The sequence below is a fragment of the Mesoplodon densirostris genome, chromosome 2 (assembly GCF_025265405.1).
Source record: "Mesoplodon densirostris isolate mMesDen1 chromosome 2, mMesDen1 primary haplotype, whole genome shotgun sequence".
Classification (NCBI taxonomy): Eukaryota; Metazoa; Chordata; class Mammalia; order Artiodactyla; family Ziphiidae; genus Mesoplodon; species Mesoplodon densirostris.
In genome coordinates, this window is record NC_082662.1 from 10442343 (window position 1) to 10464669 (window position 22327).

General features: G+C 52.8%; 1 protein-coding gene across 3 annotated transcripts in view; it reads left to right on the forward strand.

Moving 5' to 3' along the window:
* Positions 1-18201, forward strand: part of PRDM2 (PR/SET domain 2) — a 112307-nt gene extending 94106 nt beyond the window's left edge. For 2 of the 3 annotated variants that reach the window (XM_060088997.1, XM_060089000.1), the window contains one exon: positions 18081-18201. In XM_060088997.1, the coding sequence (XP_059944980.1) occupies positions 18081-18201 (121 nt within the window). Of the gene's footprint in view, positions 1-2489; positions 2515-18080 lie in introns of those variants that run through there. The other variant, XM_060088999.1, reaches the window with a different exon arrangement.
* The last annotated feature ends 4126 nt before the right edge of the window (positions 18202-22327 follow it).

A 22327-nucleotide genomic window follows, 5' to 3' on the forward strand; every position in this document is an offset into this window, starting at 1 on the left:
TGCCTCTGCATCTCCTCACTCTGCTCTCCTGTTCTTGGAGGGACTTCACGCATCCGTACGTTCTGTTCTCGACTTGTTAGGGAGGTTTATTAAATGTCCCCCCTCCTAGAATGAAAGTTCTCCTTGGGCAGGAACTTCGTTTTGTTCCCTGCTGCATTTCCAGCGTCTCCCACGGTGCCTGCCACGTAGTAGCCGCTCAGTAAATGACTTGCTGAATAAAATATTTGAATCCTGGCTTTACCACTTACTAGCTTTGTAATGTGGGGCAAGTTACTTAACCTTTCTGAGCCACGGCTTTCCTTTCTGTAAATGACAATAACAATCTATCTGACCAGGAAGGACGGTTGTGAAGACTGCAGATATGCCTGTCCTAGTATGTGCTGCTGTTACTATTGAGAGGCGTCCCCTTGAGTCTCAGTGTGAATCTGATTGAGTTACGTCTGCTGCTCAGAGCTGACTTTTGCCACGTATGAGATTTCGTGTTCACACAGATCACAGCAGCCGGAACCTTCCTTCATCATCTCTTGCCTCCGCCCAGAGAGGAGGAGCTCGGGCATCCCCAAGTCCTGGTTCTACTGCCAGTGACCCCAGGGCCCTTTGCTGTATTTCAGCCAGGCCTGTGCTGTTCATATGCCGACCATAGCGCTCCCTTTCTCCCATCAGATGAGAATGAGCCATAAAACAGGAAATCATTTTTCAAATCACAAGAAAAAGAGATGATTGATTCTTATTCTGCCGTCTTTCCATATAACTTTATTCCTCTTGGTTTTGAATTTCAAAGTCAAAATATAAATTTTTAAAGCTAGGTTCAGAAGAAGATACTTCCTTAGCTCTATGAAACCATGACCACTTAGACAAGGGACCCTGGTTCATTGAAATAATAATATAAGAATGGTCACTGATGTTTTAAAACTCTTACTAGCCACTGTTTTCAGGGCTTTACGCATACTGCCCCATTTAATCATTGCAACAGCCCTATGAAATAAAATACTTTTATGTTCTCCCATTTTACAGATGGGGAAAGTGCAGCACAGAAGTTAAAGAATTTGCTTGAGGTCATAGCTAGTAAAAGGGGAGCCCGGAAATGAGTCCAGCAGTCTGGCTCCATTTCTGAATTGGGAGTCTCTACTGCCCCTCACCCACAGATCTGGGAGTGAGTTCATGCCTGGTTCACCACCTTTAAGAAGCGGGGAGATGTGGCCTGTTAGTACGTAGTTGCCCGGGGAAGCACCAGCTAGTCCGAAGGAATCAAAATGTATGCTGGAGGTGAACACAGGTCTTGGTCCTTCCTGGTCGAGTCCAGTTTGTAAGTTCTTGGGGGACCACACGGAGTGGTTTCAGCCAGGCCAGTGTGCTCACGTACCAGCTTTGTTAGGAGGGGAACAGATCCAGGAACTGACTCATCCAGAGCATTAAACCTTGTTCCCTGGTGTGAACTTTTTTGTTCTTTTTTTTTTTTTTCTGTTTTCATAGCAGTCTTTCCAAGCCATGGTTGGCAAGTCGGTTTCCATGTGTGCAAGGGGAGCAGCTGCCTGAGGGTTCTGTGAGCTGGATTCCCAGGCGGGGTCCCCTTCGGGGACACAGGCCGGGCCGAGTGCCCGGTGTCCGCCTTGGACGCAGGAAGGGCAATGGCTCTGTTGCACAGGCGTTTGCTGTCTGAGGTCTAACGTATCTGCTACTTCCGTTGCTTTTAAAAAGTACACGGGACATAATTTCACCTTTCCTGGAAGGCTCAAGGTGATCGTCAATTCATACTCTGTTGTGGCGAAGTGACACCCTCGGAGTTCAGACATACAGGATCCAGAAGCTTGAGATGTGGCTTAAGTATTTTTGGAGAAGGATGTACTTCTCACCATCTCCTTTTCCATCTATTATTTATGGATACTGTCTGTACTCCCTGGCAGCCTTCTGATAGGCTTCTGATAATTGTCTGTGAGCTAGGAAGCCAGGGAGGGGTCCTATTGAAGTGATACATAAGTAAAGAAACGCTAGGGCCTGAGAGCACCCAGGGACCTCCCTTGTAAGCAAAGTGCACTGCAGAGAGGGGCGAGTTCAGTGTAACACACATGCATAGACTGCTCGCTTTTAAGCTCCCAAAGCAAATGTTCTACATGTGGAGAGAATAAAAGGAAAGTTTGGGTGATGATGCACACAGTTACTTCCTCAGCAAAGGTTTGTTGCCCGGGGAAGCACCTTAATTCTGAAACAGAATAGTCTGCCTCGCTTTCCCCGATACCTCTGTCCTGTAATCTGTATTTGGGATAAATATTTTATTTGGTGCTAGGTGCTAAATAGTGGTTAAATCTGTAAGGATACGCCTGGAGGTTGGTTCCATCCCAGTACTTGCCTCCCAGGCTGCGGGACCTGTTCGTGGATTGGATTTTCCTCTTTCATTCACATGTCCCTCCAGAAGTTTTTTAGAATTTCTCTTACAGCCAATGCGTAGCTTATAGGTGTTTTATCCTTCTATCTTCTTCATTCACGTTTAGGCTCCTTTGAATGAATTTTACGAGTGAGTCTGGTGAGAAGAGGTCTATGTCAACTTTGCCTTCATGCCGGAGCCAACGCTTTTGATGCACCTAAATAAACTGGTGTCAGATACTATAATTGACATGTAGACTCCGATACGTTTTTATGTCCTTAAAACTAAAAAATTACAGATACAGCCCATTGGTGCCAGCCAGCAGCAGGTGTTGTATTAAGGTGATGTCCTGAATCATGTTGGACAGGTGCTTAGAGGGGAGAGTAGTTTGCTGGTCTAGTAGGTATTGTTAATTTCAGGCTGAGGAAGTACATTTCCTGTCTGTGTTCCCAGGTGTGTGAAGGGACCCTAGTTTGGATCCTCTCACCAGGATGTTAGTGGACCACCTGCATCAAAAAAACCACCTGGGAGCCTTCTTAAGAATTTCAGACCTACTAAACCATCACCTCTGGGAGTGGGTCTTTGAAATCTAAAGGGGGGAGGAAAATGACATGGTGTCACCACATACCATCATTTTTATTTGCTTCCGGTCTTCATTTTAAATTGTTTTCCTTTGCTTATTAACAGTCTCTTTCATATATTCATAACATTTTTCAATTCTCAATACACTTCGCTTGTATATAAACACGCTGTGACAGATGAGCCAGGGTCGCTCAAGAGTTTGGGTCACTTCTGAGTGTCAGAGCCAAGGTGGACTTGAGGATTCCCTGCCTTGTCCATTGTTGCTCTTTGTGTATCTTTTTGAGGGGAATATAGGACCTTAGGTCATTCACTAGGACAAGCGTGGTTATCGCACAGTGCCCTGTTGGTGTACGTTCACTCTACCCTGGCACCTACTGCAGCACCCAGCACACAGTAGGTACTTAGTATCTGTGGAATAAAAAGAAAGGAGGAAACCTCCAGGAATAATGGAGCCAAAGCCACCACTCCACTTCAGTGACCTCTGATCTGCTCCCACCTTATGACTTTAGGGCTTAAAATGTGTATTTGGGGAGCAATTAACTGTTAGCAGCTGAATAGAGAGCATCACTTGGATAAGTAAATGATCAATTAAAATCAGGTTGAAAGAAAACACTCAGTTATTTGGTGGATAGTGAATTACAATTGGTCTTAAAGGGTTGCTGCCTGGGGGCACGGTCCTCAAGGTTAAGAATGTGTAGTGAAAGCCCGTCAGTAAACCGACAGAGACCAGAAGGGAATTGTGCGCTACAGCTCGTTAACCAAAGGTATTGGTGAAATTATATCTCCGCACCTCCCGCCCCCTGCCCCGGTCTACACCGGTGCACACACAGCCTGTCTGCGATTATAACCGAGCATCCTGAACTTCGTGAGGTAGGACAATCCAAATACTCCTTCACATTTTTAAATCCTTTCCCCCAGTTTTTGGCTCTGAAAATAGAGTCATCCTCCCTCTGTCTCCAGCTTTACTTCCTGACATCTACTAAGGAGTCCTCTCTCGTAGAGCCTCCCAAATACATGGCCGTGGATGGCTTCCCTTCCGTGTTTTCTTATTTTTGCTCAGAATGAGGAACGCCTCCCTCTTAGAGCCTAAACGCTGATTGATTTCACGATGCCACACGCACTTGACTGGGCTGTGCCGAACAAGGCTGTTGCCCAAACTGGACTCATGGCGCATCTCACTCACCTGGGCGGTTTTCTCCATCACGCCCAGGAGTCAGAGCTGCTGCGTAATGGGATCCAGCCGACGGAGTCAAAGGGCCGCATGCAAGCATTTGACGAAGGAAACACAGAGGTCTCCTACTTACACATTCACCCAACCATCAAGTCCGCGTGTTCACCATGGCCTAAGGAGTAATTGGCGTGAGAGCATTTTGCAGAGGACAGGACCTGGGAGGGTGGGGTGGTACCAGAAATCTTTCTGAACTGTTGTTAGAATACCAACTGTGGATAAAATGAAATACAGTCGAGGTTCAGTTGATTTTCGTTTAACCAACCTGCCGTGTTCATGGATGCCCCTCTCCCCCAGTGACACAGGGAATACCCGTGCCCTTTGGTGCCCTGCAGTAAAGTTAAATGCAGCCAAAAGTCAGTTGTATTTGTTCCCAAACCTGTTTATGACACTATTTTAATAACGTTTAATAACACTATTAGCGTAACCATGTTTATAATAAACATAATAACAAATATGCCAGTATTTATTATTGTACGTGTATGAGTTAATTAAATATCCAAACTGATGAAATGTGAGCAGAGTTGTTTATGAAAAACAAGTTGAATGCGTAGAAAGGCTCATAGTAATTTGCTTAAAAACTGCTGTCCAGTTAGGTGGGGGTGAGAAACAATGAAAAATTCACCTAAAGACATAGAAACATTTTGCATTTACATCGCTCTTAAAAATGTCTTAAGTTCTTGCCCCACTTGAAACAATAAGTGGGAAACAATAACTAGATGATGCATTCTGGGTGTGATGTAGTCAAGAAAGACTGTCGATCTTGACCCTTCGTCCATTCATTTATTCATCCATACACTCAACGTGGGACCAGCGCCTGCTGTCACGTGCCAGGCACTGTACCGGGAGGATGTAGCAGTGAGCAAAACCGACACAATTCCCCGCCCTCATGGGACTCACATCCTAGTGGGGGGAGACTGACAGTGAACAAGCAAGTAACTATAGAATGTCAGATAGTGAACGCTGTGGAGAGAAGTAACACAGGGAAGGGGGAGTAGAGACTACGAACGTGAAAATGGGGGCTACCATGTAAACGTAGCCTGACTGTAAAGGGACTAGAGAGAGAGAGAGAGAGAGATGGGGGTGGTGGGGGAGGGAGAGGGGAAAGCAACCCTGTGGACACAGGGGATGAAAACACTTAGAGGGAATGTCAAGTGCAAAGGTCCTGAGGTGGACGCATCCGTGGTGTGCTCAGGGGAGCCAGGCCGGGGAGAGGACTAGGAGATGAGGTCGGGGAGGTAACAAGGGGCCAATTTATATTGGCTCTTGCAGCCCTTGGGAAGACTTTGCTTTTATCCTGAGTGGGTGCGATTCATTGCAGGGTTTTGAGGGGCGGAATAATATGGTATGACTTGGCCTTTTAAAAGACTCACTCTGGCTGATGTGTTAAGAGTAGGCTGAACGGGCCCAAGAATAGAAATACAGACTAGGAGGTGAACACAGTAACCCAGGTGAGAAATGATGGTAGTTGGACTGGAGTGTAGCAGTGGGGTTGGTGAGTAGCAGTGGAATTCTGGGTGTCTTTTGAGGGTAGAGCCGCAAGATTTGCTGAGGATTGGATGAAAGAGAGAAATCAAGGATGGTGACATGTTTCTGCCTCCTCACCCAGATGGATGGAGTTGCCATTCAGTGATGAGGTGATGGAGCCAGTTTGTGGGGTGCGTGTGTGCTGGAAACTCAGTTTGGGGGGGTGTGAAATTTGAGCTGACATTAGACACTCGTGGGGAGGGCAGTTGAATACACAGGTTTGAGTTTCAGAAGAAGGGACCCAGGTGGAAATGTAAACGTGGGAGTCCTCAGGGTGCACATGACACTGAAAACCATGAGGTGGCCTCCCTAAGGGAGTGAGTACAGCTAAAGAGAAGCAGCCCAAGAACTGAGGTTGGGGGATCTCTAGTGTGAGAGGCTGGAGAGATGCAGAAGAGCTTTGGCAGTGTCCTGGGCTGAGGTGTGAATGGCTCAGCTGTGACATTGGATGGAGGGGACCTTCGTGGGCTGAAGGCTCCTCCCCTGGACTTGAGTATGCACTCTGTGCTTTGCACTTCTAAGTAGCTTTCCTCTTCACCATCATAGAATGTTCTGGGGCCTGCAGCACTGCTGGAAATGGCCCCTTTGACTTATCCAGGTAGACACACCACAATCATCCCCGACTTTGCTTCCACTCCTCCGGGTGGTGGGCTGTTTCCACCTGAAAAACCATCTGCAGCAAGCCAAGGAGACCCCATGAAAATGTAAGGCTGGTCCTCAGCTGTTCACAAACTCTCAGACCAGCTTCCTGTAACAAGTAAGAGACCCCGTGTAACCAGATCTGTTGTTCACGATTCAGAAAAAGGCCTGAGGAAGACTTGATGAACTCTTACCCCAGTCCTGTTCCCATTTACAAACTCCCCAAATCCCCTTGTGTATAACTTGCCTTGAGACTCAGGCACAACAAAGAGGGCGGGAGAGATTTGGGGGTGAGGGTAGGTGGTAACAATGCCCTCTCCATCCCCGAGGAGTGGCCTTCAGAGACAGAAATGACCCCTTCTAGAAATCCTGTCTCTTTTCTTTCTGGGGTTAAAGTAAGTTACACGTTCTGTGCTTTCTTTTCCTTCCCGTCCCTCCCACCCCCAAATGAAGTAAAGCAAAGGACAACATGGTAAAGTGAAGCCAATCCCAAAATGTGTTCCATGTGTTCCACAGAACATGAACACACACACACACACACACACACACACACACACACACACACACTGTTTACACCGTGTTTCTGCGGTCAAGTCCCTTGTTCTGAGCTCTGGTAGCCTGTTTTTCTTCCTTCCTGCTAATCACACTTTGTAATTCTGTATTTATTTATGTATTATGCAAGTAACTACCTTCCCCTTCTAGAACACACTCCCCAATGTTCTAGAGACCAGATCTGTTTGCTTTACTGCTCTATCCCCAGTGCCTAGCACGGGGTCAGGTGTATAACATGTGCTCGATGGATCAGTACTGATAATCACGGGAATGCCCGGTCTTGTTTAGCATGTGGACCAGAAGGCTGACTCACCTTAATAGGCCGGAGGACCCCTCTCCCTGTCGGCACATGACGCCACATGTACGTGTGCAGAGTTGGAAATCTGGCTCCCAAAGAGAATGCTAAATCAGATTCAGGACACATTGCTTCATACGGCTGATCTTAGAACTTTTCTGTCCAAAAAGACTAAATTAAAAAAACAAAAACTTCTGGGTGCTTAACGGGCACCCCCTGAGGCTCAGCAGAGCCCACGCCATCCCCTTGCGGAATTGTCATTGTGCCTTCAGAGGTCACGTCTGCTCGGCACTCCACTGTGCCCCACGGTACCTGGTACAGAGCAGTCGGTCAGTACACAGTTATCAGATAAATGGGGTAAATGACAGCCTGTGTCCTCTTCTTGGGAATTTACACCGCCTGTGGGCACATGAAACTCTCAGAAATCCTGCAGAGACATGTCTCACTGCACGAGCCCGTGCTCTGGAGTAAATCAATGGCTCTGGCTTCCATCCTCCTGCTGCTGCTTGCCAGCTGTGTGTTGTTGCGCAAGCCGCCGAACCTCTCTGTGCCTTTGTTGCTCATGTGTTAACTGCAGCAGTACCCATCTCACAGAGGTCTTGTGGGGACTCCATTTGTTATTCTGTGTCAGGCGGTGGGCACCATGCTCCACATGTAGTCAGCACGGAAACGCTAGCTGCTGTGATGTGCACGGTAGTGAGGACGACCCATGCAACATCTGGGCAAACCTTCCACCAAACCTGGCTTGGGAAGTGCTGGTAACAAGGAAGGAAAATGAGGAGGGGTTTCATTCCACGTCTGCCACCGCCTGGCTGTGAGTCAGTGGGTTCCCCAGGAGTGTCTGGCTGGGCGGTGGTGTCTGTCCCCCCGCAGGGAGGGAGCCTGTTTGAGAGGCCTCTGCAAGTGAGCGGTTTCCAAACCTAAAGGACTGTAAGATCCTGGTGAGGCCCGAGCAGCCCAGGGTGGAATCAGGCGACCCGGGTCCAAGTCATTTAGCATCTACAGGCCGCCTCTGTCTCCCTCTCTGTTAAAAAAAAAAGGGTGAACTGTCCCAGCCATGACCACCTGACCACCTGTTTGAGGTCAGCTGGGATTCAGGGTGAGGGCTTTGGGGATCTCGGGGCAGGGATGGGGAGAAGGGGCAGGGGCAGCCTCTGTATCCACCCCCCTGCACCCTCGAGGACGAGGCCTCCAGGCCCACAGCCCACGGCGCCCCTGCCCTTTGGTCAGCCTTGTCACCCGCTGACTCACATCTGATTCAGGCACATAGCAAGTGTGTCTTTCGTGTAGCTGTGCCAGCCCTGCGTCTGGGATGCCCTGCCAGCCAGGCACGCCCAGGCCTCCCAGGACAGACTGGTCTAGACGCCTTGGGTAGCAAAGAGCCCCCTGAGCTCCCACAAGGCTTTCCACCAAGGCAGCCACCTCTTCTCGCTGGCATCCTTGGAGGGGCACCAGACATCAAGTTCTAGAAATCCTGTGATCAGGGCAGATGCCTCCTAGGGCTTCTGAGACTCTCAGTCCCAGCAGCTCCAAACCGTGCAAGGGTTTGTCCCTGGAGCTTAACTTCTTTGGCCTAAGGCAACTTTAAAAGATGGAGTGTTCGTAATAATTAAATCTTAGTGTCCTTATAGAATTTTGTCATTTAAAAGAGTTTCCCGTCTGGACTTCGTGCGAGATCCATCAGTCCCTTTCTGTCCCAAGTTGGAATCTGTTTTCTATGCATCCATCGGTCTTGTCACGCTTGTATTTGTTTCTGTTTTCTTTTTGGCTTCCCCCCTGTTCTTAGAAGTTTCCTTTTGAAGAAAGCAGACCGTTTCGGCTCAGTTGGAAGGAAAGAGAAGGGCCAGCATCTGGGTTACAACCAAGTGGTTCCCAGGGAGAAGAGCAGTGAGAGGCAGAGACACAGCCAGGGGCGGAGCTGGGTCTGCCCGAGGGGGTCACCCCTCCCTCCAGCCAGGACTCCTCACCCCTGGTTTGTACCTCACAGGCTGTGACTTCTCCTGCAGGTGTGACGTCCTCCAGACGTGACCCACTGCACCAAGTGGAGCGGGGAGGGTCTGTTGGGGACCCTGGTTTGAGTGGGGCCTTGGTGGTGAGAGTAACCTTCCGGGAAGCTGCTGCCTTGGATGATTTGGTCTTGGAGAGACACAGCCGGGCACAGTTGGGCTTGGGCTGCACTGGGAGCCTGGCTCCTGGTTTGCCACTTATTGTTCAGGGAACCTTCTCTGAGCATCTGCTGGTGGCAGGTGGGCAGGTGGGTGAGAAGTGAATAGAGTCACCCTGTGCTCTCCAGGGTCGAGTCCCCAGTGAGAGGCAGGCAGGTGGAGGTAGGGACAGCTGGAAGTGCCTTCGCCTGGGCCATGCTGAGAAGGGCACCTGCCTCCCAGGGTTGCTTTTACCCAAGTCCATGGGGGCCCCTCACTGCACTTCCTCTCCACCATCAGTGTCCCCCAGAAAGCAGTGCGACCAGGCATGTCCCCCCCCACTCCTTCCCAAGAACAACTTGCTGTGTGACCTTGAGCAGGTGACCACCTCGCTCTGGTTCGTTGTCCTCGTCTGAGAGTGAGGGGCTGCTTGCTCGGCCTCTGGGGTCCCCTGCCCCTCGCTTGTCCTGACAGGGCTGGAAGCAGCCCCGGCTGGGATCTCCCTGCTGGGAAACTTCCTTTGGCCAAGGTCATCGCGGGCCAGGCCAGCCTTCCTGTTGACCGGCTTGTGTCACGAGCTGTCACATGCTTGGTGTTTGGAGTTCAAGCCAAACAGGTCTGGGGGACTCATGAAGACCTAAGAACCTGGCGTAAAAGCCCCAGGAGGAAGGTATGTGATTGGTCTTTTGGATGCACGGAGGCCAACCAGGAGCCTCCCTCAGGGCTGATGAGAGGGAAGGAAACTCCCTGCGGAGCAGACTTCAGCTCTGGGGTCAGATCCCTGTGCATCCTGCCTTCCTTTCTTCCTTTCCCTCTTTCCTTTCTATTCACGCCTCTCTGTGACCTAAAAGGAGTTACTTCACCTCCCCGTGCAACTGTCCCCTCAGCCATAAGAGGGCACAATAAGCCATCTCACGTGGTTAAGCGAACATTAAATGGAAAAACCACCTAAGCTACCAGGGCCCGCGATGCCGACCCTTCATGCGTTAGCTGAGGGGCCACAGCGACTGCCCAGGCCAGTGATTTCGAACCTCTGCCCCTCCCTCAAGGATCACTTTCATTTCCCTCCCCTCAGCCCACACATTGCCAAGGCTTTCCCTGTAAAACTTCACTAGGCACGGACGGGGTCCTGCCCCAGACTTCAGAACCAGGCCGCCACCTAGCACGCTGTCTGCACCTGACTCTGCTGCAGGTTTCTCCCAGCCCCACGCTCCCCCAATTTCAATGCACAGGTGCCTCTCCAGGGATCTTGTTAAAATGCAGACTCTGACTCAGGAGGTCAGGTGGGGGCTGAGTAGCTGTAGTGCTAACAAGCCCCCAGGGACTGCCGATGCTGGTCCGCGGACCACACTTTGAGAAGATGGATCCAGACCAGTGGCTCTCAAAGTTGGCTTTTAAAATTCCCAATGCCTGGACTCCAGACCAGCTAAATCAGAACCTGTAGGGCTGAGGAGTGGAGCAGCCACAGGGATTGTTTTCATGTCTCGAGGCGATTCCAGTGAGCATTAGGGCTGGAGACCCCCTGCCAGGGCTCCTCTGAGCTGATGTGGTTCCACCCAGAACTGCTTCCTGGCTTCGTGGGTGGCTTGTGTGACTGTTCTGTGGGCACACACTCACCCCATTAGGCTTTCTGGGATATTGAAAAGAGCTTTTTGATCCCCATCACTACAGGGACTGTGTCTGGGAGGGGGCCCAGGCTTTGGTGTCAGGTGGTCTTGGATTCAGATCTTGGCCGCATCCTGTTGGCCGGCAGAGTGTGGACATGGGCCTCCTCGCCTCTCTGGGCCTCCGTCTCCTCCTCTGTGAGATGCAGGTCATCACTGTCCCGCTTCCGGGAGTGAAGCCCCTGCAGTAACTCCTGGTGTATAGCAGGCACGTATGTAAATGATGCTATTACCTTTTTTCCCTCGTTTGACATCCTCATTTTGCAAGCAAGACTACCCTGGCTCAGAGAGGTGGTGGCATTTTCCAGAGGCCACACAGCAGGTTATCGGTGGTTCAAGGGCTGAAGTTCGGGCTCCTGCATCCCAGGGCTGTGTCACTACTCCCACCCCCGACTCCCAGCCTGGGAGTCCCATTTGAGTGCAAGGGGCCTCCCCGGAGCAGAAGGTGGAGACTGCTTGGATGCGGAGCGTTCCTGGCAGTGGCAGGTGCCAGGAAGCAGGAGGTGGCTCCCGCGAGCTCCCACCTGGGGCTTCACCCACCTCCAGGGAGCATCAGGACCATCTCAGCTTGTTAAATGAAACTGACGTCGGCTCGCACACCCTTTGCCTCTCTCTTGCCTCCTGCAAAAGTGCTGACCATCAGGCACCAACTTCAAACGATTTGCTCTCAGAATTTGTGGAGAGTTATGTAAGACGCCGCGGCGGCCGTGTGGCCTAACCAGCTCTGGGGGTTGCATCCCCCGAGGCCCCTCCTGACTCATGCAGGGGAAGAGGTGGAAAGCGGGGAGGCAGGCAGGGTCTCGGCTCAGAACGCCCAGGCAGCCTGGCAGGGAGCACGGTGGGGAGGCACCCTGGAGCGTGTATCCCGGAGCTGGCAGCCCCTCCCCTTGACCTAAAAACTCCTCGGTGGGGTTCTCTGAGCCCCTGCTGCAGTTCCTCTCCTCCCCATCTCTCTTGAACTCACTTCTCTCAGGCATTTGTCTCCACCATGTCCTGGGAGCTGCTGTTACTAAGGTTACCAGCAGCCTCTAGGCAGCTAAATGCCGTGGCTGCTTCTCTCTGTCTTCCTGAACGGGTCGGCAGTGTCAGACACTGTCAGTTCTCCCTCTTCCTTGAAATATGTGTCACCGTGGACACCACTCTCACGTCCCCCCCTGCCCCTCTGCATCCCATCCTCAGTTCCTGGACCTGCCCCTGTCTCCCCTCCCCTGGGTGAGCCTGTCCAGCCCCCCTAAATGCTGACCTGTCCCAGATTCATCAGTTTCATTTAACCCTCCGTCTTGATTTCTCCCTTGGGTGTGTAATGAACATTTCAAATGTACTCTTTTCAAAACAGTTCTCCCCACGGAGTCTTCTCCTGCCATCTTCCCCTCCTCGGTCAAACAAACTATCCCACCCTGGACTCCATCTAGACGGCCTAGCCCTGCCCCAACCCTGACCCCCAGTTCCAAAACGTGTCCTGATTCCACTTCTCACTTCTCTACATCCTCCGCCTCCATCACCTCTTGCTTGACGAACTGGTCTCCCCATTTCCGTTCTTTGCTATCCTGCAATCTGTGCCCAACACAGCGGCCGCATCGGGTCATGTCACCTTGCTGCCCAGGAGGATGAGACCCTCCCCTCTGCCCTCTCTTACGTCCCTGACATTCCAGGCAAGTGAGAAGATGCTCTCAGGAGGTGGGGGCAGGTGGGCGCGGCCTGCCCAAGTGTCAGGGAACCAGGGGTGTCTTCATCCCGCCCACGTTCCCTCACCTGCGGGTAACACCCATACGGCACCTGTCCCCCGTCTGCCCTGTGAAAGCGGCCTCTTGTGTTAACTGCTCTTCTTGGACAGTCGTAGGGCGGCCAGGCATCTTTGCATATTCCTCAGCTTTGGATTTCTCTGTGAATTGCCTTTTCGTGGCATTAAATGATCTATTCAGTGATCGGCAGCCTTTGCTCATTTTTATTAGGCACTCCTTAGTTTTTGTTGTCACTACTTCATCTCCCTGGCCCCAGCATCCCCTGCCCCCGGGACGACCCCGAGATGAGAGGCCACGTGTGGGCCCTGATCCGTGACATCACCTTGTCGCCAGCTCCCCAGAGCCCAGTGAGGGCGAGCTCCAGTTGAGGTGCTGACCTCCTTCCCCTGTGACTCATTAGCTCGTGCAGACACCCCTCGCAGACAAACCAACCCTGTTAGATCCTCGCCAGGTCCTTGCATCACTCTCTCTGCTCGGGCCCCACGCTGGGACCTTCCCCACATCACCTTTCCCCATCTTCTCCCCGACCCTGGCCTTCCCTCCTGCTTCTTCCGTTTTGTTTGTCGTGTGTAGTTCAGTGTATCGGATGCCTCCTTTACCAGAAACCACTGGGGGCTGAGCGAGAACGTGCCTGGCCTGGGAGCCCAGAGGCCCCAGTCTCAGCCTCGCACTGGCATCTGAAAACGAGAGTTTTTCCCTCTAGGCATCACTGAGTCACACGCAGACTGTGAAAGGTAACGACCTCTGTGAGTGTCATTCACCAAAGCTTCCTTGGCAAAGCACCTGGCAGGTAGTGGACACGCCATCCATCCAGCAAATAATGAAAGGCTCCCTACTGTGTGCCAGCCATGGGTCTAGGTGCGGGGGACGTCAGGGACAAAACACCTCCAGTGGAGCCAGAAAACAAACAGCCAGGTAGACATGGAGTGTGTTGGTGCAGTAAATACAAGAAAGACAGAAGAATGGACTAGAGGCTGGAGTTTCAGGGCAGGGTGTTTGCAATTTCAAATAGGGCAGCTGGGAGGGAGGCTTGCTGAGAAGGAGGCCCTTGAGCAAGAACTTGGAGGAGGGGGTGGCGTGACTATGGTGGGGAGACTTCAGGGCAGGGTCTGCAGGAATGGACCGGAGGAAACATAAATGACACCCTCAAGGGTCAGGAATGGAACAACCCTGCCTTTCAGTGCCTTCAGACTATGGAGGGTTTCTGACAGTGAAGAAGTGACTGCGCAGCCCTTTCTCGATGCCTTGGATTCAGGATCATGAGTGTTATCCATTTTACCGGGCTGTGAGGAAGGATGCTCGAGGGGGCCCACTCAGCCCGAGTTCTGGCCCCTGCACTGAATGGGCGCAGATTTCCGTGACTGAGAAGCCTGTGCAGCGGGGATATCTGGAATCTAGGATCACTCATCTCTTCATTCATTACGTTTTGGGGGTTTGCCGTCCACGCCTTCAAAATTAGGTGTTCAAGGCTGCCCTGGTGGCGCAGTGGTTGAGAGTCCGCCTGCCGATGCAGGGGACACGGGTTCGTGTCCCGGTCCGGGAAGGTCCCACATGCCGCGGAGCGGCTAGGCCCGTGAGCCATGGCCGCTGAGCCTGCGCGTCCGGAGCCTTGTGCTCCGCAGCGGAAGAGGCCACAACAGTGAGAGGCCCGCGTACCGCAAAAAAAAAAAAAAAAAATTAGGTGTTCAGGCTGCTGTGACGAGCAGACCCAGGTCGGTTCCCTGGCCTCCCATGCACCGTGCAATCACGTAGATGACGTGGAACCGCCCGTGGAGGGGGCGGGTGTGTGTGCTGAGGTCAGTGGGGCGGGGCCCGGGAGCATCTGCAGAGCCCTGGTCCCCAGCCCTGGTCCCACGTTGGAACCGCTGCGGAGCTTAAAGATGCTGATGCCCGACGCCACCCCAGAGGTTCTGACGTCACAGGTCCGGCAGCAGCCCGGGCCTCCCCAGCGGCCTCTAGTGAGTAGCCGTGGCCTCTCGTGAGGCCACGGGGAGGAGGGCTCCACGTGCATGTGCCGAAGGAAGCCCTGTGGAGCTGGGGAGACAGGAGCTGAAGGAGCGAGAGGGCTGGGAGGTCGGCGGGGCCGGGCTGTGTGTGGAAGAGCTCGGTCCCCACCAGGAGCCTGGGGTTGAGTTTCAGCAGGGACATGTCACACCCGGCTGTACCTTAGGGAAGGGGAACAGATGGGAGGGGAGCCAGCGAGGGGTGGGGTGGGGAGGGGGCCTTGCAGGAGACCAGACCTGGAGGCAGAAGAGAGGGAGGAAGGTGGATGGAGCCGGCAGGGCCCCAGTGGGTCCCCTGCGCTGGTGGCCCCCGCCCTCACACCTCCAGAAATAGGCCCCTTGTGCTGAACTCTTCTCAGAAGGCCAAGGGCCCTCGTTTCCTGGCCCCCCGGGGCTCTTCCTAGCCCCACTCTGCATCAGCAGGCTGCAGGGATTGTCTCCATTTTACAGCTCGGGTTTGGAGGCCGGGGGGCAGGGAGGACCTTCCCGGGGTCACACAGCCAGTGAGTGTGAGGATGGGAACTCGCGCTCAGGTCTCCGACGGCTGTGCTGCCCCCTCGGGGGTTATGACTGCTGCCCGTCCCCACAGCGGCCACAATCAAAACACCATGCGAGCTGATGTTGGCCTTGCTTGTCATAATAACCCTATGAAATAAAATTGCTCTTCCCGTTTTGTGGGTGGTGACACTGTAGCTCAGAGAGGGTCCATGGCTTGCCAAGGTCACACAGCCAGTGAGTGGGAATCAAGAATCACAAGGTGCTCGTGGGTTAAGCGTAACTGTGCTGAGGATCGGAATATTTGGTTGCTTAGCACCTCACCTCTCAGCCTCAGACAGCTGCTGGGCTCTCAAAGTCCTCCGACCAGAGAAAGGCTTTCACAATCAGGAAGGAGACTGTCCTGCTGGGCATCACCACCCCAGTCCCTAAAGGAAACACCCAGGTGGTGACTTGGGGTCTCCTCCAAAATTGTGGCCCATAGAGCTGAAAGACCTGGGCTCTGCTCCCCCGGGAGAGTCTCCATCTGTCTGAGCCCCAGTTTCCTCATCTGTGAAATGGGTATAAAAGCACTTGTTCCTCCTACCTCCTGGACTCCGGAGATAACAGCAGACGGAGCACTTGGGAATCACAGCGGCTGTTGTGTTGTCCCCCATGGGGCCTGGCAGTGTGTGAGGGGTGACGAGAGGCACCTGTCTTCGGGGGCCTTGCCCCTAACCATTAGCGCTCTACCCAGGTGGACGACCAAGACTGGGGAGAAAGCCTGCTCCCGAGTAGAGATGGCTGTGCGGCCACAGGAGCCGGAGGGTGGAGCGGAGCAGACGGGAGCAGAGATGCCTGGCAGCTGGAGAGGGCTGGGAGGTCCACGGTGTTGTCTTTGTTTGATTGATTAGGTTTTTGAATGTTTAATAGATGTGTGATGATGGTGAGAGGAATGAAATGGAAATTGAGGATGCCAGCCCGTTCGTCCCCAAAGCTGCTACATCCTGCTGGAGATGTTGCCCCAGAAAGGGGACAGTGTAGGGGGACCTGCCATGTGCCAGGACTCCCTTATGCCTCAGCCGGACAAGGTGTGCAGGTCGTTCGTGTTTCCAGGCAGCCTGGCAGCTGACTGTCCCCTCCCAGCGTTGGCTGGGCTGGCCGAGGGGTCGTTGTCGTGCTCACCCTGAGGTGCCCCCCCGCAGGCCACCTCATGGGTCTTCTGGTCCATCCGGGGCACAAGCTTGCCGCCGAGCCTTGGGTCTCAGTTTTCTGCCTTGAATCTCTCTCAGGACTGATTGCAGAGTTGGGGAGGAATTCAAGCAGGGGCAGTCCTGAGCCATGGCTGAGAGCCAGGACCCCAGAGGGGATCTCATCTGTGGAGAGAACAGAAATCTTCCCTCTGGCACCTTCTTTGTTCTGTGTATACATTCATCTATTCTTGTAGGTATGTGGGAGAGCTACCTTGTCAGCTGTAACACTGTTCACATCTGGGCGGATCAATCGTCATGGGGGTGTCCTGTGCATTTTAAGATGTTTACTAGCATCCCTGGCCCTGTCCACCAGATGCCGGGTAGCAGCATCCCTCCCCTCAGATGTGACAACCCCAAATGTCTCCAGATATTGCCAAATCCATGCCCTGGTTGAGAACCACTAATTGAAACCCTGATGTTTCAGCTTTGAGACGGACCCTGTTCCCAGCTCTTTCTCCCTCCCTGGAGCAGGCGAGGTTCCCAGAGGGGTCGCCCTTCCTGCTTTCCCGCCCACTCACTTCCATTCTTCTACCTAGAGAGGCAGACTTGGGACCCAGGACAAGTTACTTGACCACTCTGTGCCTCTGTTTCCCCATCTGTAAATTAGGGCTAGCAGAGAACCATCTTGTAGGAAGAGGAAGATAGTTGATACACGTAAAATATTTAGCACAGTTCTGGGCACCCCATGTGTTGTTCTTATTCAACAAATATTTATGTTTGTGATGCTAAGCCGGGGATGCAGCAGCGAACAAGACAAGGGCCCTGACCTTGAGATTTCACAGCTCCTGAGGGAGGCAGATGCACGATTCTGTGATTGTGATTCAATATAACAAGGGCTGTGATGGGCAAGCGTGGGGGGCCGTGGGAGCCCACAGGAGGGTCACCTCATCCAGGAGTTAGAGAAGGAAGTCTTCCTGGAGGAGGTGATATTCCAGCTAGGATCTGGAAGGTGAGTACGCCTTAGCTGGATGCAGGAAGGGGAGGAATAATGGTCTGGGTTGTCTATCTTTAAAAAAAAATTAATGCTTTCCTGAAAAAGAAATCCAGTTTAATGGGCTGTAGTAGCACACAGGACCATACCAGGTCAAGGGATCCAGGTTTATACCCCCTCTGAGATCCCTGACACAAAAGTTCTCCGCACAGTGAGGCCGGAACAGGTGCCAGGTGCAGAGTTCCAGTCTGGAGGGGACCCAGACCTACTTCCTCTTCCTTCTGTAGGCGATGGTGGTAACTTGGTACCAGAACCTTCCCAGATGCTTTTACGGGGAGCACAGTGCCCGGGGAGGCAGGCGGGGAAACGGTGAAGCTGCCCTCTGCACAGCAGTGTCCATTCCTGGCTCACCTGCCCATCCAGTGGGGGTCCTGAGGGCGGGCCTGCCCAGTGCCGTGTCTCAGAACCCCGCTTGTGGACGCTTCTGCCGGCCCGTCGCCTCCGAGTGGAGGGGAGGGGGTGGGCGGAGCATGGTGGCGCTCACTCCGGTTGTTAAAGCTCGAGTCCCATTGTCTTCAAGGTGCCTGGAGAGGCGGTGCCAGCACGAGGCCTCCCAGGTGCTGTCTGGGCACCCACCGGGCTGGGCTCCTGGTGATGCTGTGTGTTATTCCTCTCTCCGCACAGCTACAGTCTCCGCCTGGCATCTCGATGTCCTCCGCCAGCTGCCCCGTACATCACCAGGCAGTGTAGGAATGTCAAGGCCACAGCTGCAGCCCAGTTCCAGGGATCCTTCTTCAAAGAGTAGATGCTTCGCCTGCTCCTTGACAGGTACGCGGAGGGTGGAGCAGCCTCCGGTGGCTCTGGGGGCCTAGGGGCAGGGCTTGGATTTGGGGGTGGGCTGGGCAGGAGAGAAGGGGGTGTGCTAGGTGGGGCAGGGGGCCTTTCTGCAGGGAGGGTATATAGTGGCTGAGAGTGTAGACCCTGGACCATCTGGTTCAAATCCCACCTCTGCCTCTTACGGGCTGGGGGACCTCAGCAAGTTACTCTGTCTCTCTGAGTCTCAGTTTTCCCATCTATAAAATGGGGATGACAGTAGTATCTGCTTCATAGGACTGTGAGAATTACAAGGGTCAAATCTATGAAAGCACTTAGAACAGTGCTTGGCACAGATAAGCACCAGGTAAGTCTAAGTATTAGCGATCGTTATTATAATAATAATAATGATAATAATACTCAGCACTTAATTGAGACCTTCAGTGGCTTTAAGACCAGAAAAGGTTATGGAGTCCCTTTTCCCACAGTGTATTTGAAAGTGGAAGTCATACTAATTCATAAAGTATAAAAACTTAGATTTATGTTGAACTAGAAGTCTCCTTCCAGATTCTCTGATGGTGAAACCTGAATTCATTCATGGATGCTGGACTTTTCCTCTTGGGGGGCCGGGCTTTGCCAGTGACCTTGAGCAGGCTTGGGTTTCCCTGCTGGTGACATGGCATGTCTTTTTTCATTGTGACCCCGAGACCAGCATCTCAAGCATGATTGGGGCACCGGTTAAAAATACAGACCCCAGGATCCCACTCCAATTCATTAAATGAGCATGCTGGTGAGCAGGGCCTGAGAATCTGCACTAGCAGGTGGCCCTGTGGCTCTGGGACACACTCAAATTCGGGGATGGATGCCCACTTAACACGGCCAAGGTCACTTGGAATGAGAACGCAGCTGTTTAAGGCAAGATGGGCTGAATTCCGAAGCTCTGGGGTCTTTTGTGCTGTGCCTTCCTCCCTCCCGCCTCTCCTCTCCTTGATGGCTTGCTCACTCCTCTCTCCCACAGCAGGTGGAGTTTCTGGGATTGGCCTTATTTCTCTGGGGGTTCATTCAGGAGGGAAGTTGGAAATAAAACCCACTTTCCCTAGAGAGTTTGTGCTGTGCAGCTGGCACTGAGCCCACCTCCTGGGCACCAGCTCCTGAGAGGGGAGGTAAGCCCAAGTCCGGAGTGCAGTGGAGCAACGTTGCCATGGATGCTGCAGTGCACAGGACTGGACGGCTCAGGAGACCATCCCCCCTCCCACTTTACAGCTGGAAGAATTGGGCCCCGGAGAGGAGGCTTGGCTAGAGTCTTCTGGAGAGTGGCAGGCAGAGCCAGGATGTGCAGTTCCCCACTCTGGGTCCCGTGCGTGTCCTGGGATCATCCTTTTGGCAGCTGCGTGGACTTTCATGCTGATGGGCTGGCAGGGTGTGGCTTCCAGCTCAGAGCAGGTGTTCTTTGCAGCCTGAGGGAGAGGCGGGTGCAGCTGGACTGATTCCTGCCCAGACCGGGGTGTTTCTGTCGGCCACTACAGTCTCAGCTGTAAGCATGCCTTGCAGATTCAGGCCCTCCCCTGGGGCCCATGCTCAACCCTAAATGAATTCTTTTCCCTTAGTTTTCAAATGTGTGCAGCTTCCCAAGCTGGGTGCTCAGATGAATAGAGGCCCAATTTCATTTGTATCTGCAGCTCACAGCTTCTGTTCACTCACCAACAGTGAATGTTCAGAACTCAACAGTTTACTTTCAAAGTGACTGAAAATTGCCCCTTAAAATCTTATTTAACTTTTCCCCTAATTTTTAAATTTGTATGTATAATAAGTATGTGCTACTTATTATTTCAAAAAATCACTTTTTCCCTTTTTTTTTGTAAACACCTTATATTATTTGTCTTAGTCTGCTTGGGCTGCCATAGTAAAATACCACAGACTGGGAGGTTTAAGCAACAGACATTTACTTCTTATGGTTCTGGAGGCTGGAAGGCCAAGATCTGGGTGCCAGCATTGTGGGGTTCTGGTGAGAGCTCTCTTTCTGGCTTGCAGATGCTGCCTTCTAGCTGTGTCCTCACATGGCAAAGGGAGGAGGCTCTGGTGTCTTTTCTTATAAGGGCACTAATCCCATCATGAGGGCCCCACCCATATGACCTCATTTAAGCCCAATCACTTCCCAAAGGCCCCATCTCCAAACACTATCATTTTGGGGGTTAGAGTACAATTGTGGTGGGGAACACAATTCAGTCCACAGCACTGTTTAACACAGTTCCAAACTGATGTTTTGAGATGCCACGACAAAGGATTTTAGCACCAGAAGGGATGTGTAGGCAGAGAAGGAAACTGAGACACAGAGGGGCAAGTGACAGCCCTGGGGTCAGCTTTTTGACGCCCAGATGGATGATGGATTTTAAATGGTCTGTGCCCACTGTACATGCTCTGGGGTTTGTTCTGAGGAAAGGATGACATCCTCAAAGCACCCAGGACTGCCGTTCATCCTGCTGCCCTTGCCGGGGTAGAGGCTCTGTGGCCAGCTTACTGGACAGTCTGACCCAAGGGAGGGACCAACACAGAGGAGCTTGGCTTTTCTCCAGCACCTGCCTTCCACTGCCTCCCTTTTCTGTGCTCTCACGACGTCTCGGGCAAAGACCAGAGCTCTCTGTTCACTTTTAGGTATAACAAAGTGCCACGTTGCCTAGTGCAGCCTGAAACTCCCATTGCACATCCTATTTTGCCTCTGTCTCTTTCCCATCCTAAGGGGCCAGCTGGACTTCTGCCCTAGGGTCTAGGAGGGGAGGTCCAGGGCAGGGACTGACACCTCTCACTTGTCTGGCCGCTGCCATGATCCTCCTCTTGGCTGTCACTGCTCCTTTGGCTAAGACTGGCCGGCCATGAGGCAGACTTCCCGGTGCTGGCCCTCCCACAGGGTCCCAGGAGTGGGGTGTGTGGAGGGTCTCCGAGATAGGAGGGCGCCCCTCTGGCTCAGCCTGTGCCAACCTCCCCTCAGCTCCAGTCCCAGGGGTCCAGCCACAGCTCCTGCTGCTGGGGTCTCCTTCCTGGAGGGCTGCCTCTCGGGTGGGGGGCTGGCAAGATGGCTTCTTTATTGGATCTCACCCCATGACCCACAGGGGACTCACATATACTAGCCACACCAAACCAGGGGAATGCAGAGCGCTCCACGCTGGCCCCTGTCTCTACGTTCCTCTGCTGCTGCTTCTGCTCAGATGGGCGGGGCACGTGCAGGCCTCCACTGGGCACGAGGCTCCCTCTCTCAAGGGCACCCTGCTCCACTGCAAGCAGCTCTTTCCAGCCCCATCAAGAGGTCTTGCGGGGGGCTTCCCTGGTGGCGCAGTGGTTCAGAGTCCGCCTGCCGACTCGACCCACGAACGCGGGTTCGTGCCCCGGTCCGGGAAAATCCCACATGCTGCGGAGCGGCTGGGCCCATGAGCCATGGCCGCTGATCCTAAGCGTCTGGAGCCTGTGCTCCGCAACGGGAGAGGCCACAACAGTGAGAGGCCCGCGTACCGCAAAAAAAAAAAAAAAAAAAAAGAGGTCTTGGGCGTTGGAACTGACATAGTGTAGTGGTTAAGAGCACAGTTTCTAGAGTTGAATCCCGGCTCCAGTAATCCTGGCAGCTACTTCACTTCTCTGTGTTTCAGGTTGTCCGTCTGTAAAGTGGGTTAATAATAATAATACCATACTATACCATTTTATATAAAGGACTTGAGCATCTGTGGGTTTTGGTATCCATGGGGGTCCTGAAACCAGTCCCCCTGTGGATAGTGAGGGATGACTGTACCTCTCTCACGGGAATATTGTCAAGATTGCGTAGGTAAGTACAGTAAGTCCCCTACATGTGAACCTTCAAGTTTCAAACTTTCAAAGATGGGAATGTGGGTTCGCATGTCCAATCACGTGTTAGTTCACGTGTCTGGCGTACATTGTCACGTGCGTGCATCCTCTCCAAGTGGCTGTGCTTTTGTGAACTTGACTGTACAGACTGTATAGAGCGCAGTAGTACCCCTGTTGCTGACGATCCTTCAGCTCTACCATCTCCCACCTCCTCTCCCTCCTCCAGTCAGTAACTCTTGCCTGTTCACTCGATGCCAGCCCCTGTGTGCCAGCTGTTATACTGTACT